Genomic DNA, 16,384 nt, shown 5'->3' on the forward strand with positions numbered 1-16,384 from the left:
GCTTGGCTCTGCTACCAGCCTTTATGAACCACAACAGGCTTGGCTCTGCTACCAGCCTTTATGAACCGCAACAGGCTTGGCTCTGCTACCAGCCTTTATGAACCACAACAGGCTTGGCTCTGCTACCAGCCTCCACACTGGATTAGGCTTGGCTCTGCTACCAGCCTCTACCTCACTGCATTGGGCTCGGCTCTGCTTCCAGCCTCTACCACACTGCATCAGGCTTGGCTCTGCTACCAGCCTTGATGAACCGCAACAGGCTTGGCTCTGCTACCAGCCTCTACCACACTGCATCATGTTCGGGTCTGCTACCAGCTTCCTCCACCATCAGGCTTGGCCTGCTACCAGCCTCCACCAACCGCCTACACCAACCACATCAGGCTCTGTTCTCTACCAGCCCCTCCTCGCTATTACACTAACTCCCCCTCCCGTCTCTCCATCCAGAAATTGCCTCTTGGCACAAGAGACGGACCACTTCCTATTTCCGGATCCTCCGTTTTCCTGTACCATCTTCCCATGATGGCACCCCTTCACTCCACACCCAAGAGGCCATCCTCCAAGCTTCATTCCACGCACACATACACCTCTCCATCCGCACTTCCACTATCCTGTACCTTGGCAGCATCGGCTTCATCAACTTCTTCTGCAAGTTGCTCTCCCTCTGCACGGCTCCCCCTCACTGCCGACCTGCTAGCCGCCTGCATACACACCGCGCACTGGCTACTCCTCCCCTTCCACCGATTCCACCCAAGAGGCCATGCTCCTCCTGGCCTTCTTTGGCTCCCTGAGGTGCTTGAGTTCACGTCCACCTTCAACCCCTACGCTCACCCATGTGTCTCTGGCATCACGCTACATTCCCCAGACAAATTCATCTTCACCCTAAAAAGCAGCAAATCAGAACAGGCCAGCTGTTCCGATCTTCCTCTTCTGCCTTAACTCTCCCCTCAGCACCTATGAGTCCCTGGATAATCTGGCTCTATCCAAACCAAGAAGCCATGCCCTCCCCTCCAGCCCACCATTCCTCACGGAATCAGGACATGTCGCCTCCCGCTTCTGGTTCCACCATCATCCTCGCCAAATCAGGTATTGACCCTTCACACTATTCCGCACATTCATTCAGGATCGGTACGGCCTCCTCTGCTTCCAGCCAGGGCGTTGCTGACCACACCATCAAGCTCCTGGGTCGCTGGTCCTCCCCAGGCATACCGCTCATACGTCAGGACCAACATCCCCGACCTTCACCACAGTCATGCTTGCATCAGCCTCGCTGCAGCCCGTAGGTGAGTCTGTTCCTTTTGGGGATCTGCTTGAGCTGCTGCTCGGCCGTGACCCATTAGGACTCTCCGCCACACCCCGAGTCCATACCCGGACACCAGGCCCGGCTCTGCTACCGGCCTCCTCCACCATCGGGCTTGGCTCTGCTACCAGCTCTGCTTCAATAAAAGCCATCTATTCAATCTATGGTGTGATTACTGAACTCGTGAAATGGAGTTAGGCCTGAAAGGGTTAACTAAAGTTCGGGAGGAAGGTGGCACACCAAGACTCCTCCTTCTCCAATCAAACTAATACGCATCAGCCCAGTAAAGCACGGAAGAATGCAACCAAACTCCCTTTGGTCAATTAAGAGTTCTGTATAAAGTATCTTCCATTCCTCTGGTCCCTGTGCTAGCATGTTGTTGTCACCCTCCCACCCTTCCCTTTCTTCTCTGCTTCTCCCTGTCATCTATCCAGGCTTCCCAGGGGATCTGCTTGAGCTGCTGCTCGGCCGTGACTCATTAGGACTCTCCGCCACACCCCGAGTCCACGCCCGGACACCAGGCCCGGCTCTGCTACCGGCCTCCTCCACCATCGGGCTTGGCTCTGCTACCAGCTCTGCTTCAATAAAAGCTATCTATTCAATCTATGGTGTGATTACTGAACTCGTGAAATAAAGGTTCATCGGCTGTCCTTCACATTCACACACTGTTGTCTTTATACTTAACAGATCATGATGTCCCAAAGGCCCAACTCCTTCTCAGGTCACCTTCTGGCAGCAACCATGCAGCTGGATTTCATTGTGCAACCTGGCCTACCCAAGCTGCTGCTGGGTCCAGGGTTGATTGTAATGGCACACTGGGACTTGCAAATGACCTGAAATACATATTTTTCTTTCACAGCTCCTCTACCTGCCTGCCATCCTGCAACAGAACCAAAGACACAGAAGCAGAACACAGAGAGAGGAGACCCAAACAATGCACATAGAGCCAACAATCTAACATGGTTTATGCCATCATCAGAACAGGCATAACCTCCCGATCACTACAAGTCATTCAGGTAATGGTAATGTCCTATTGACTCATACAGCTGTGAACAGTATCCTTTCTGAAGTAGACATGGCAAGTGTTTGCTGACCATGGCAGTGTTTAACAGCGTTAAACTCAAGTTAAAAGCAGTAGGCCTCCATCTTACACAGCAGAAAGACAAATATTTATTTCAGGTAATCTTCAAGTCCCAGTGTGCCATTACAATCAGCCCTTGGCCCAACAGCAGCTTGGTAGACCTGGGGGGTATTCCAGGTAGCAGGTTTAGTGAAAACTTTGAGTTGTTTAACCCTGAAAAGAGGCTTACTCCGAGGTTTCCGTTCCAGAAAAAGAGGTAACGAAACCTTTTGGTAAGTTTCCATGGTAACTTACTCCGTGAAACTAACCTGCTCGCTAGAAGGTTTTCCATGCCAAACTCTGCGTTTTTATCTATCCCCTCCCTCTTTCTGAGCCTGATAGCGTTGGCAGACTAGGGATATCCTTTCCTGGTTCAGCCAACCGATCTCGAATAAAATGTAATTCGCTTAGTTATACGCCGGGAGAGGATTTTAAGACTGCGATTCGATGTGCTTTAATTCCCTGATGAATACCTAGGTTAACGTTACCGTTTCCCGTCACAATCTGTAATGTATTTTAGCAACATTGTCAGCCCTTAGGCCAACATCGCTAATGTTACTCGCCGTGGACGTGCACTCAGAACTGACCAAATGCTTTTTGGCACTGAAATAAAGACAAATAATTGAAATTGTATTTGGTCTTCTTCATTGCCTACAAATAGAAATCTAACAATGAGTATGTTTATTGGCTATTGTTCCTATAATTTACATGATTCACCTGTGACCATGTACCATCCTGTAACTGGTGTTTCAGCAAATCTATTTCAACATTGTAGGGGGTCAATATTGGCCAAACAACTGAAACTAATTCCCCTATGGCTTGAAGGAAGATGGGAAACTAAACAGTGTATTAACAATAACCAAATAATGCCAATACCAATGGAATTACAGTTATTCGACTCTATGGGTTAAATCAGAGCAAGAATGGTCAAAGTAAGGTTAAATAATATAATAATTTAATCATATTGCAAATGAATGAAATCAATGAAGGTTAACTCTTACCTACTCTACCATGATTATTGTAAACTAGAAATAGAAAGCAAGAGGTGAGGAAGAAGGAGTAGGACAAGCCAGAGCTGAGGAGAAGGTCTCAGGAGATCAAGAATCCACAGATGCTTCACAATTCTTTTTATACCCAAAACAACTAATAACACCACAATCTTGACCCTTACTTATCAACATGACTAGCAATGCCACAGTAAGTTACACAATGATGTGTGAGAGCCATCAAGTTGAGACTCCATCGAGTAACTCCAGATTTAACCATATGAGAGGTGGGGGCAGGTTGATAGCCTTACAAGATCATCCTTTATTCTTCTGCCCTAAGTACACCATCTCTTGGTCAAAATAGAAATTCAGCAAATTCAACAATTAATATTGATATAGATTATTGTTTCTACAATTAACATCACCTGTTACATGCATCCTCCTGTAACTGGTGTTCCAGTAAATCTTTTTCAAGATTATCCTTTATTCTTCTACCCTAAGTAGGCCTACACCATCTCTTGGTCAGTTTTTGGCAATTCTTCATGAGGTGCAATTTGTACAACTCATTTACTTGTAACTGGGAATACATGGGATTGCATTACATTTCACAGTTCCACATGCAGAATTCACCTGCCATTAAATGAACATATCACTGTATACTGCATCCATGCTCTGTTCAACAGGATCAGAATGTGCAAATCGTTTTTTATATTCATTACTCTCATAATGTCAGTGTAACTGACAATTCCACACAATGGGCGTATGTGAACCCCTCGACATGCTTGCGTGTAAAAAGGGCTATACAAATACATTTTGATTTGATTTGAAAAGCTTTCTGTTGGGGGAAACTGCTATTACAAGTTGAAATAGGCACCAATTGATATTTACTTTGTATCATGTCGATATATGATTAAAACCAAGGTGACTTCGAGGCTACAATCACAAGCGTATAGCTTAAGCAAAATATGTCTTACCTGTTTGTAGTATGTTTTTATATTTAATATAACATTGAACATGCTATTTTATTAAGTCTCCCACTGTCTTCTGTAATATTAACGGTATGTACTGGCTATTACATCAAATGTATGCATTGACTTGGCAGTTTGTCTCCCACGACAATTGTATACGCTGCTACAGCCGTGTTGCTTTTTCTCCGTAATATGTGCTCAGATTGAACACGAAATAAAACTTATATCTGAAGTGTGGTGAAGTACGACAAGGTTTTTTGTTGCTGGGTGCCATGGTTGATCCCAGTATCGGAGCTCCATTGATGTTGGCTTTTAATAGTTCTCATGCGCGCGCTTAACTCAGAGTTGACGTACTCCGAGTTGAGTTAACAAATTCAAATCAGCTTTTCTGGAACCGAGTTTTCAGAGTTTCCAATTTTAAAGTAACTCAACTCAGAGTTGAGGGTTAGGCTCAGAGTTTGTTAAACCCGCTACCTGGAATACCCCCCTGGTTGCACAGTGAAACCCAGCTGCAAGGTTGCTGCCAGAAGGTGACCTGAGAAGGAGTTGGGCCTTTGGGACATTGTATGTTTACATTTACATTTAGTCATTTAGCAGACGCTCTTATCCAGAGCAACTTACAGTAAGTACAGGGATATTCTCCCCGAGGCAAGTAGGGTGAAGTGCCTTGCCCAAGGACACAACGTCATTTGGCATGGCCGGGAATCGAACCAACAACCTGATTAATAGCCCGACTCCCTAACCGCTCAGCCATCTGACCCCCAGTCCAGTATATGATCTGTTAAGTATAAAGACAACAGTGTGTGAATGTGAAGGACTGCCGATGAACCTTTATTTCTGTCACCTTGGCTGTGTATTTCACTTTTCTAGGTCTGTACAAGGAAGATGACCGCTCAACAAATTGGCATCACAATATATTGGCACGAGAACCTATCACTTCATAACTGCTACCTCCAATCACTGTATATATTGTCCTGTCACTGAACATACTGTCCTGTAACTGTAGGATACATACGTTTGCACTGGCACCAATTACTGTTATATGTTGTTTTATGTGGCATCATGGTCCTGGGGGAATAGGTTTAGTGTTTATTTTGTATTTATTTAGGAGGTTTATTATATGTTAGCTTGTCATAGGTTTAGACTTGTTCTGAGTACTTATATGTCATGTTATGCCAGGTTGCTTTGCGTTGTCTTGTCCTAAGAATTTCAGTGCACAGTCTGACCCTGTGTTGGTCTGTGCATCTGACATTAAAAGACTTGAACTTGAAACTCTGTTTCGTTTTTATTATGTACTACCATATGCAATTGAAAATGACAATAAAATACACTTGACTTGAAGATTAGCCTAACAACAGTTGTATATTGCCACCAACTAAGTTTGCGCATTTGCGCACAATACTGAGGCAACGCAATCGCAGTGCAAGGGAAGTTCACAAAGCTCCAAGCCAGACAGACAGCCTGATATTACTGCATTTATTTGTCTTTGCACCCCTTGTTATATCATAGAGTATTGCAATTGTGACCACCAACTTCATACTAATAGCTAACTAGCTAACCAACGTTGTATTTGATAGTAGCCTAGCTCGCACGAGCATCCTAAGACCTACTTTACGTACGTATTAGATGGTACAATTGTTGTCATAACTTCCCATCGGAGATTCAAGCAAGCAGACTTTAATTTTGGAAAAGCAGACGCTAATTGAGCCAAACCAGGCGTTATTTTTGTGTGGTTTGCTAGACACGTCTTAAAAAAGCACGCGTTTATTTAGACGCGTGCTTTGAACGTGTCACATGACACGGTTCAATTTGAGACAAAAAAGACGCCGACTTTATATGGAAGTCGGCGTAATGGACGCCGTCTTTGCATGCAAAGTCGGCGTTAATTAATGGCAGGCCGTGTGGTTGACACACGGGGGCGTCTTAATACTTGCCCACTAGGCCTGCCATAGTTTACAAAGAAAACATCGCCATATATGTCGCCGCTATCAAAGTTCCCTCACGTACTACGTCGCCACATCACCGCCATCACCCCCATTGAGAACCAATGATAAAAAGGCTGAGACGACACGCACATTGTGGGCAAAGCTAGTACGCAGTGTATGTTGTCCGAGTGTGTGAGGGCACTAATCACCCCCCATAGTGGTACATGCCGGTGCCTCCGCTGGTACATGACAGTAGCTAGTGGTACGTGATAGCGCCTCCACTGGTACATGACAGTTACTGTTCTGTTGATAGTGGTATGCAAGTGTCTCGTGGCAGTTTCATCGGGTGTCTTGCAGCTTTTGTTTACTGTCATGTAGCCTAACTGCCCCGCGGCCATTTTAGAATAGAATTGTTTAAGTATGTGTGGCGGCCTGCGGAAACCCATGGATGTAGTGGCCGCTCATTGTTGACTATAAGCCATAAAAGATCGAAAATCGTTTTCTGTCAAAATTGAGATTTTTGATGTTTTGTATCGTTAACACCCTAAAATTCACTGTAATGTACAAAAAGTATATGATTACTTATGAAAAACTATTAATTTCAACGTTTTTTGGACATGTCAGCTAGCAAGATTTTCAAGCCATGTCAAATCAAATGCTTAGTTTGCCTGCTCTTTTGAGTGCTGCAGCAGCCCATAACAACTGATCAATGAAATAACTTGCTGAGAAGTTATTAATGTAGCCTATACTTAAACTGACATTTACATTTACAACGTCATTACGAACAAAAGAATTTTCTCCCATATCACTTTTTGACACAGGTCGACTTTAAAATGATGTAACTTAAGTTGTGATAAAGATATCTGAGTGATTTAAACAGATTTGTATCCAGGAGAGTTTGTAGTTTCCAATATGTATAATACCCAGAAAGTACATTTGCAATCATAGGGTGTCATTAATTGACAAGGTTCTTCATATGAAAATAATGAACTATTATTAACAACTATATTTACTCAGAGTATCGAAATGCAAATGTAGGCTACCTATATTGACTTCAGTTATTACAATTAATGATATCCGCCACTAGGAGGCGCTGATAACAACACAACGATGTGCATTAGAGACGAGAGTCTACAACGGTAGCTCATGTGCACGCTTAAATTCAGTTACTCTGAGTAAAATAATTTGTTGCTAATTCATTACGTGTGTACAAGTCTGCTTTACATTACAGTCACACCATTACACTATATGCAATATAATGTTTAAATCGACTACTTTGTATGGTGAGCTTGTAGTGAGACATCAAAAGTATGGTTTGGAGTCTGTTAGCACGAACTGTTTAACTTATTTTTTTTTAATAAACGTTTATAGCCTGTTCTCCTATTCTAAAATGGCCGTGGGGCAGTTACATGACAGTAAACAAAAGCTGCAAGACACCCAATGCAACTGCCACGACACACTTGCATACCACTATCAACAGAACAGTAACTGTCATGTACCAGTGGTGGCGCTGTCACGTACCACTAGCTACTGTCATGTACCAGCGGAGGCACTGGCATGTACCACTAGCTACTGTCACGTACCACTAGCTCCACTGGCACGTACCACTAGGTGCCAGTAGAGACACTGGCATGTACCACTAGCTACTGTCACGTACCAGTGGAGGCACTGGCACGTACCACTAGCCACTGTCACGTGCCAGTGGAGGCACTGGCATGTACCACTAGCCACTGTCACGTACCACTCGCTCCACTGTCATGTACCACTCGCTACAGTACAGTACAGTTTCGGTTCTAACCGCTACTGGGGCTTGGTCAGCACACAATTTTCAGAAAGCATGTGTGTGTGTATCGCCATGCTCGCTCGTGTGTCAAGGGGCAGGATGAGTGTGGAGCCATTCAATTGAATTCAATCATATATTGACATATCAAGGTGAAATTGCATATGGTACTTCAGAATGATGTCAACTTGAAGGCACTAACGTTTGAAAAACCATCAGTCTAAATTATATTTGATTTATTAACACAAAGATATTGTGGCAATGTGGACATTTACATAAATACACTTCTTTCAGCCATTTTGTATTACATTCCTTATTCAATTTGACCCTATAGAAAGACATGTATTCTACAAATCTGTAACAAATTTCAAGTCGATTGGATCTATGGTTCATGAGGAGAAGGGTTTTGAAGGTTGTACCAAATTGGGACAGTACAGCAAAATCTATCATGGCGGACCTTATGGGTCCTTGAGGCTTTTTGGTTCCCAATAAAGGCAAGTATACCAATTTTCAGCCATTTTGGAGTAATGGGGCGCTGGGGAAATCACGTAGACTTTGGGCGTGGCTTATAGCGCCACCTATGGGCGTACATGGGCCACTAGCCGTCTGGGAGTAGTGAGTGACCTGTTGTATCATTGGGCCAAATTTGAAAAAAATCGGGTCAAGGACTTTTTGAGCTATTGAGCCATTTAGCGGAGAAGAGGAAATAATAATAATAGGAATACTAACAAAAATACTAACAAAAACAATAGGTTCCCTCCTACCGGAGGAACCCTAATAAGAATACTAACAAAAACAATAGGTGTCCTCCTACCGGAGGAACCCTAATAATAATACCAACAATTACAATAGGGTTCCTCCTAACGGAGGAATCCTAAAAATTACGTTAATACAGTTGTTTGCAACTATTAACAACCCACTGTGTTTGGATTAGTCCTACAATCACTGCCTGCAGCTACACAGGAAGCTGAAATCTATGCTAAAAACCTCTCAAAGTCCGCTAAACGAAACCAAAACATTATCTACCCCTTGATTTTCACACACTATATTTATGGCATAAATGTGGGTCTAGCCAGCTACTTTAATCATAAAAAATAAAATTGTGATAATGTTTGTAACGCTAGCTACAATGCTAATTTTAGTCATGTTAAACACTATTGATTCATGATAAAACCGAACCAAAAATCAACGTAAGTTATTAACACTGGAAGTGCAGAGCATGCGTCATTTGACCCCAGTGAAGAGAAAATAAATGGTATCTTCGCACTGTATGAAATTCCAGAACCTTGCTTTCTTGACTTCTCCTAGATATGTGTGTTTTATCACCCAGTATTTTTTTTTTTCAAAATCACACCATAGAGAACATAGAGATACCATAGAGAACGCTAACACAACGTGCAGGAGCCAATCTAATGCCTTCAAAAGTCAAATGTTTTCATTTATCGCAGCAGATTTTATTACATTCTTCACTACATGAAATTAGGTTTTCATACAGTTTACTTTAGTCTTCTAAATGAAATAAACGCCAGAAGGTCTGCAAAAGAGTACTACTTGATTGAGAAGTAGTATTGCCATGGCGATACTGGAAATACTGACGGCGGCAGCCATGGGAGAGAGGTCCGGTCCGAGGGCCCTGAGGAGAGAGGTCTGCAGTTAGATCCTTCTTGTGGCCTTTGCCTTAAGCCGAGGAGCGAGGGGTGCGGGTTTGGTCGTAACTCCCTTACGCCGCTGGCCGGGTACCAAATAAGAAATGCAATACCGCCAAGATCCATTTGGGCATTTGCTTCAAGACCGAGGAGCGAGAGGGTGGGGGCTTGACTAAAGCCCCCCCAAAGTTGTGGGGTTGAAAGTGCAAACGAAGAACTATTGTTTCAATCAATCAAATTAAACAAAAACTTTCAAACGCTAAAAAAAATCTAATGCTAAAAGAATTCTGTTTCAAATTTGCGAAGTGCAACAACAAAAAAAGATACAAAAGCTTCACAATAATAGAATGCATTACGTTTTGCCAATTATGAAAAAAAAAATTTTTACACAGAAATGTTGACAGCCAGATTCCTGGAATTATAGTAATAGATTTTAGATGTTTTGATTAATGCATAATCCAGTCTCTAGTCACAATCAATATTCGAATAACGAATCTGCGGTTTGAGTGTTTTGGCAAGAATAGTGAAAGTGCCGACCAGTGGCGGGAGTGACATTTACTTATTTCCTTTGATTTCATCATTCTCTTCAATCACCACCCAGTCTCACTGTCCATGCTTCGTAGCGGATCATTAGCACTGCTGAGGACCAGCACTGAGATAACTACCTTGTTCTTGGTGCCGAGGGTCCAGGTTTTACCGCTCACCTGTCGTTCTCAAGTCCCATACAGGGATTTCTCCTTGTCGGGTTGCTTGTGTAAGAAAAAGAAAAGTCTTTGGTTGCAACACTTTGAAGGACAAAACATGGATGGCAATATTGAAGAAGTGCTTGCCCCACTGAGGCTTGCAGTCAAAGAACAGGTAACCTAGCTAATACCACTGCAGTCTTGCGGACGTGTACAACTTCACTGGTAGTTTTAAAAGTTATGTGGCTGAATTGTCTTTCTCCTGTCTACTTAAGTTATCCTGGTTTGCTATGTTTCACAGATTTCCTCAAACATTCTCAATCCTTAAATGTTTTTAATCATCACATCTAGCCTGGCTTGCAGCCGGTACGCTAACTACAGTAGCTAGCTAGCTCTAGCAAGCTACATCGCATTATTTGTCGAGTATAGTAGTCAGCAAGGACTGTCCTGTGCTGCACGCCTAAAAGGAACTAAAGGTCTGAAACGCACTACTATAGTAAACTTCTTCACGATGAAAATGGGTAAGGCTTTATCAAATTCAGTTTTGACCACGAATGAATGAATGGCTGTCACTACACAAGCTAAGCGCTACGCAGCCTGCTACCTGGCTAAGTTTGCTAGAAAGGTCTGAACGTCTAACAGCTACTGTAGAGCTAGCTGTTTCGAATTATTTGCCACGTTTCACTAGCAACGCTTGCAGATTCTCTTTGTCATTTGAAGTGTCTGGCCTGGCTAACAAGACAATCACGGTGCATTTCATTTTACTGCAATATTAGCAGACTTAAGAAGATGAATCTGACCAAGTTGATGTAATGGTATGTAAATCAGATGCCTTAAAATGCTTCTCACTGCTGAGCCGTTGCTTGTTCGGCTTACTTCGTGTCTTTTAGGGTGAATTGGTGCGGAAAATGAAACAGGAGAATGCCCCTGACGTAGATGTCACAAAAGCTGTGTCTGAATTAAAAGCAAGGAAGAAAACTCTGGAGGCTAAGGTATGTCTTGTGCCGTCACTTCACACGTCACAGTAATACCTTGAAAACGGCTGACCTTTACTGCATTTCTAAGCATGCTTTATCGTTCATTTTACAGGAACTGGCCTTGCAGCCCAACGATGACATAGTAGACAGAACCAAGATGGAAGATACCTTGAAGAGGCGATTTTTCTATGATCAGGCATTTGCTATCTATGGAGGTAGGAGCCAACAAACGATAAGGAATCTGAACAGACTGATTAATGTCATTAGTATAATTAATGATAAATTATATTCATATTATATTTATAAAGCAGAGTAATTCAGTGACACAACAATGATCCTGATCAGGTGTTAGTGGACTGTATGACTTTGGCCCTGTGGGCTGTGCTCTGAAGAATAACATCCTGCAGGCTTGGAGGCAACACTTCATCCAGGAGGAGCAGATCCTAGAGATTGACTGCACCATGTTGACCCCAGAGCCGGTCCTCAAGTGGGTGTTTCTCAGCCCACATCTTGCATTACTCTGCCATTTTAGATATGAATCATTTCACCCAAAGTATTTCTAAAATCCTCTCAGCTACACAGTTAAATATATCTACACAATCATAGGTACATCAAGCATAATTCTAGTGTGTAAAGGAATATATTGTGATGACCCACTGAATATTCTAGTTGGAATTTGAGTTTCAAGACTAGAATGTATGTACAGTGCATCCGGAAAGTATTCACAGCTGTTCACTTTTTCCACATATTGTTATGTTACAGCCTTATTCCAAAATTGATTCAATTCATTTTTTTTTTATTATACACACAATACCATGGCTTTTCCTGGCTCAAAATGAGGAGGAGGAGGTTGTACCATCCTGATCATGTGCACACACAAGCATGTGTACTGTGTCTTCAACTGGCTTAACCCTTGTGTTATCTTCGGGTCATTCTGACCCATCAGTCAATGTGACCCACCATCGTATTGCGACAACTTTACCGCATACAAAAACAAAGTGAAGCATTTTCTTTTAACCGTTGGGCTGTCTCAGACCCCCCACATTGCAAAGGTTAAAATACAATTATTTTCATTTGTTTTTGTATTGGTTAAAATTGGGTAATGAAGGATTCATAATCTGTGTGTCTATTCCAATATGTAATGATGGTATTCAATTACACAAATCTGTGTTCTAGAAAGAGTGGTCTGGAGTCGCAGAGGTCCGATAATATCAGCTTTAATGCAGCAGTTGGAAATCAACAAGTACAGAGCTCTGGGGTTGTCTAAGTTTCCCTACCCGCAATAGAGTTTTGGCTGGTTCACGAAGTCCAACTGGCTATCTGTCCCTCCCCAGCATATATTTATACAGTGCAATTGAAACACAAGTATCAAAAAAGGGTTGAGCTTGTTCTCTCATGCATCAGGAAGTTGTTCTTGCCTACGCGTCCCACCTGCTCGGGTGCCGTCTCCACCCGGTTTCAAGGTTGTTTCTGAAAATGAAGAGATAGAGACACAAAGAACAGCCTGCCTGCCCAATGTTTAAGCCTGAGCACACTTCTAAGTTCATAACTTTAATAATCACAATGCATAACTTTAATAAGCACAATATATTCTTTAGTAAACCCAACGATGGTTCGTTATGAACCTTTGGGTCATGTGACCCGAAGGCAGCAGAAGGGTTAAGCAAGCACTTATCACAAGCAACATTTGTTCTAGTATTGATGATTGAAGAAAATGACTTGCTAAAGCATTGTTTTAATAATTTCAACATAAATGACATGAAAGCCATTGTTTTTATCTACGCAGTTCACAACCAGAGGCAGAACATTTAAACAGTTTTTCATTAGGGAAAACCTTTTCATGCATTCCTTGTCTGGTCTGGTCCATCAATGGCCACCTTTCAACACATCCAAGCTGGTGGTGATGTTTCTGATGGGCTGGTTTTTAACTCTGTATAAATGGAGGCATCTATCAACTCAGCAGAATCTGCCCCTCATTAATTGTAGGCTATATAGCGGGACAAGTCCTCCCTTATTACCCAGCATGAGAAATGGTTGAAATGCGTGAGAAATACTAGGTGTTGGGTGAGAACCTGAGAAATGGCTGAAATTAGTATCCCGGTGAATGCATGAGACTTGAGAGCCCTGTGACAAAGTTGCCGCAAGATGATATCTGCACTGTTTCACTTGCTTTCATTACCATCTTCCTCGCAAACTCATCTTGTAAAGAAATCACTTATTCGACGAGCAATATCAGCGAAGCTTAAACTTGGCTAAAAACTTAGCTATCTAGCTCACCAGCATTGGTAACTAAAACTAAGATGTAAAACAAAACTGTATTCACTGATGGGATGTATTGTTTATTTAGGACACCTTAAGACATTGGACATGCTTGGATGCAAAATAAAGCATATTTAACCTGTTGCACAGCCACAAAATATCAGGGTCCTGCTTGACAAACTCCTTTTCTACAGTAGGGATAAAAGACTGTTGGGGGAAATCCCTTGTTGAAAATCGCTGCTCTTTTCTTCCTCATTGGCAGTTTAAGCAGAGCCTTTCCCGGAAGACTGCTAATTTCGTTAAAGTGCCACCAAATGGCGTGATGCCTTAATTGCAGAAATTCACCGAGAGCGATGCTCGTTTGAAAATAGGGTTTTCTAAGAAGACACCCGTTGGAGTTGTTGAGAGCTGGAGGCAGCACCAAAATTTACGGAGGCGACCGCCAACATATACTTAAGTATTCACAGCCTTTACTCAATACTTTGTTGAAGTACCTTTTGTCTTACCAAGTCTTTTTAATTAGAATGCTACAAGCTTGGCACACCTATTTTTGGTCAGTTTCTCTCATCTTCTTTGCAGGACCTATTAAGCTCCATCAGGTTGGATGGGAAGTGTCAGTGCACAACCATTTTCAGATCTCTACAGAGGTGTTCAATCAGGTTCAAGTCTGGGCTCTGGCTGGGCCACTCAGACATTTACAGAGTTGTCCCGAAGCCACTCCTTTGTCATCTTGGCTGTGTGCTTAGGGTCATTGGAACATGAACCTTTGCCCCAGTCTAAGGTCCAGAGTGCTTCAGAGCAGATTTATCAAGGATGTCTCTGTACATTGCTGCATTCATCTTTCCCTCGATCCTGACTAGTCAGGGCTCTAGAGTGCGACCAATTTGGTCGCACTATGCGACCAAAATGTGTGCGGGTGCGACAACATTTTTTCCTAGGTCGCACCGGTGCACCTAACCTCCTCGCATCCGCTGTCTCTACACAAACGAAGCGTTTTTTATCCTAAGACGGAACTGACACTCATGGTTGGATCATATCGTGGTCTAAACCAATCAGAGACAGAGATGGGGCTGGTCTTTGCCTCTGATTGGCTGTGGTCCAGATATTCCTGTAGCTCCGTGCTGTGTGATTGAAATTACGACCTGAGCACCAGAGTCAGTTTAGCAGACCTGGGCATTGTATGGCCCGCAGGCCATAACCGGCCACAGGCTGTCTCAATCCGGCCCACGTGAGGTAAATCAAAAATTTAAAATAAATAAATGTGTTGAGCGGTAGTAAATATGTAGTCCTGAAAGACTACAGTGATCAGGCGATTTACATATGTGCGCTTGCGCAACCTCACCGACAGGAGAGTTAGCTGTTGGTTAGCCCTCGAAAATGAAAAACTTTGCCACTGATTAACTTTTAACAAGACATGGACTTCTAAGTATCTGTTTACTGAGGTCAAAGTGAAAGCTGTGAAGAAAAAAAACTAACGCGAACATAATAAGAACTTGACTGATTCAGTGGGCGCGGGCTGATGGTTTGCTAGTTGAACTGCAGACCCTGATCATTACCTGTCAGCTGTCCTTCGCATATCCACCTCAGACATTCAGGCAGATTTCCATGCACTTGTTCAAGCCCAGTGGATTTCTCTCACAGAACAAAATTAACTGAAAAAACGTATTGCTTTTTGTATAAAGTTGATCAATTCCACATCTTTAACATACTGCAAAAATATCTTTCCTATTTGACCTACACCAAAATCTAAAATATTTAGAGTCAGATGGATGAGCGGTTAGGGAAGCGGGCTAGTAATCAGAAGGTTGCCAGTTCGATTCCTGGCCGTGCCAGATGACGTGCCAGTGGTGCCCTTGGGCAAGGCACTTCACCCTACTTGCCTCGGGGAGAATGTCCCTGTACTTACTGTAAGTCGCTCTGGATAAGAGCGTCTGATAAATGACTAAATGTAAATGTAAATTTATATAAATATTTACAGAATATCCTTATTCTTCTGATAATCAGTAGCAGCTAATCAAAATATATACTTTACTGCTTTTTACAATGGGAGAAAATGAATAGTGAGCAAATTGATGAGGCCCTCCAACACATTTCAGGTTTCTCATGTGGCCCCTTGTAAAAATGAATTGCGGACCCCTGAGTTACGAAGCTGGGCCATGGAGCTAACCCATGGAGCTAGGATTTTGATGCTAGGGAGAGTGTGGCAAGATGATTTAGCCAAGGCCATAGGGCAAGAAGGCCAAATTACAGGTGTTGGCCATCTGAAGGGCATGGGACAGCAAGGTGGGACCCGCTATAAGACTTTGAGCCATGAAATGTTAGGTCTCAGTTCAGGGAAGCACTTTTAAACTGTAGCACTTTCTATTTTGAAATGTTTTATTTTGCTTAAAATGTTTTAGTTTGGTAGCTCAGTGAAGCACTTAAAAGATTTTTTTTATATATATACAGTATGATTGTGCTTCAAATTAAAAAAATATTTACCTACACCTTATTCTTGTTTAAGATCATTTACATAATATATATGAATGTATATGGAGCGTGATAAAAAGGTGACCTTGAAATTGTGGCGACGCAAGGAAAAATTTGGGTGCACCTAAATTTTGTGCTGGTGCACCTAAATAAAAATGTTAGGTACACCAGTGCAACCAAGGCAACAAGTTAGTCTGGAGCCCTGCTAGTCTCACAGTTCCTGCCGCTGAAAAACATCCCACAGCATGATGCTGCCACCACCATGCTTCACTGT

General features: G+C 42.7%; 1 protein-coding gene across 2 annotated transcripts in view; it reads left to right on the forward strand.

Annotated features, from left to right (window-relative positions):
- Window positions 1-10,338: 10,338 nt before the first annotated feature.
- gars1 (glycyl-tRNA synthetase 1) overlaps window positions 10,339-16,384 on the forward strand; it is a 35,464-nt gene continuing 29,418 nt past the window's right edge. For both annotated transcript variants that reach the window (XM_067252170.1, XM_067252171.1), the window contains exons 1-4: window positions 10,339-10,580; window positions 11,296-11,397; window positions 11,495-11,597; window positions 11,728-11,869. In XM_067252170.1, coding sequence (XP_067108271.1) covers window positions 10,524-10,580; window positions 11,296-11,397; window positions 11,495-11,597; window positions 11,728-11,869 — 404 coding nt within the window. In that variant the 5' untranslated portion in view covers window positions 10,339-10,523. The remainder of the gene's footprint in view (window positions 10,581-11,295; window positions 11,398-11,494; window positions 11,598-11,727; window positions 11,870-16,384) is intronic.

This window comes from Osmerus mordax, chromosome 15 (genome assembly GCF_038355195.1).
Source record: "Osmerus mordax isolate fOsmMor3 chromosome 15, fOsmMor3.pri, whole genome shotgun sequence".
Classification (NCBI taxonomy): domain Eukaryota; kingdom Metazoa; phylum Chordata; class Actinopteri; order Osmeriformes; family Osmeridae; genus Osmerus; species Osmerus mordax.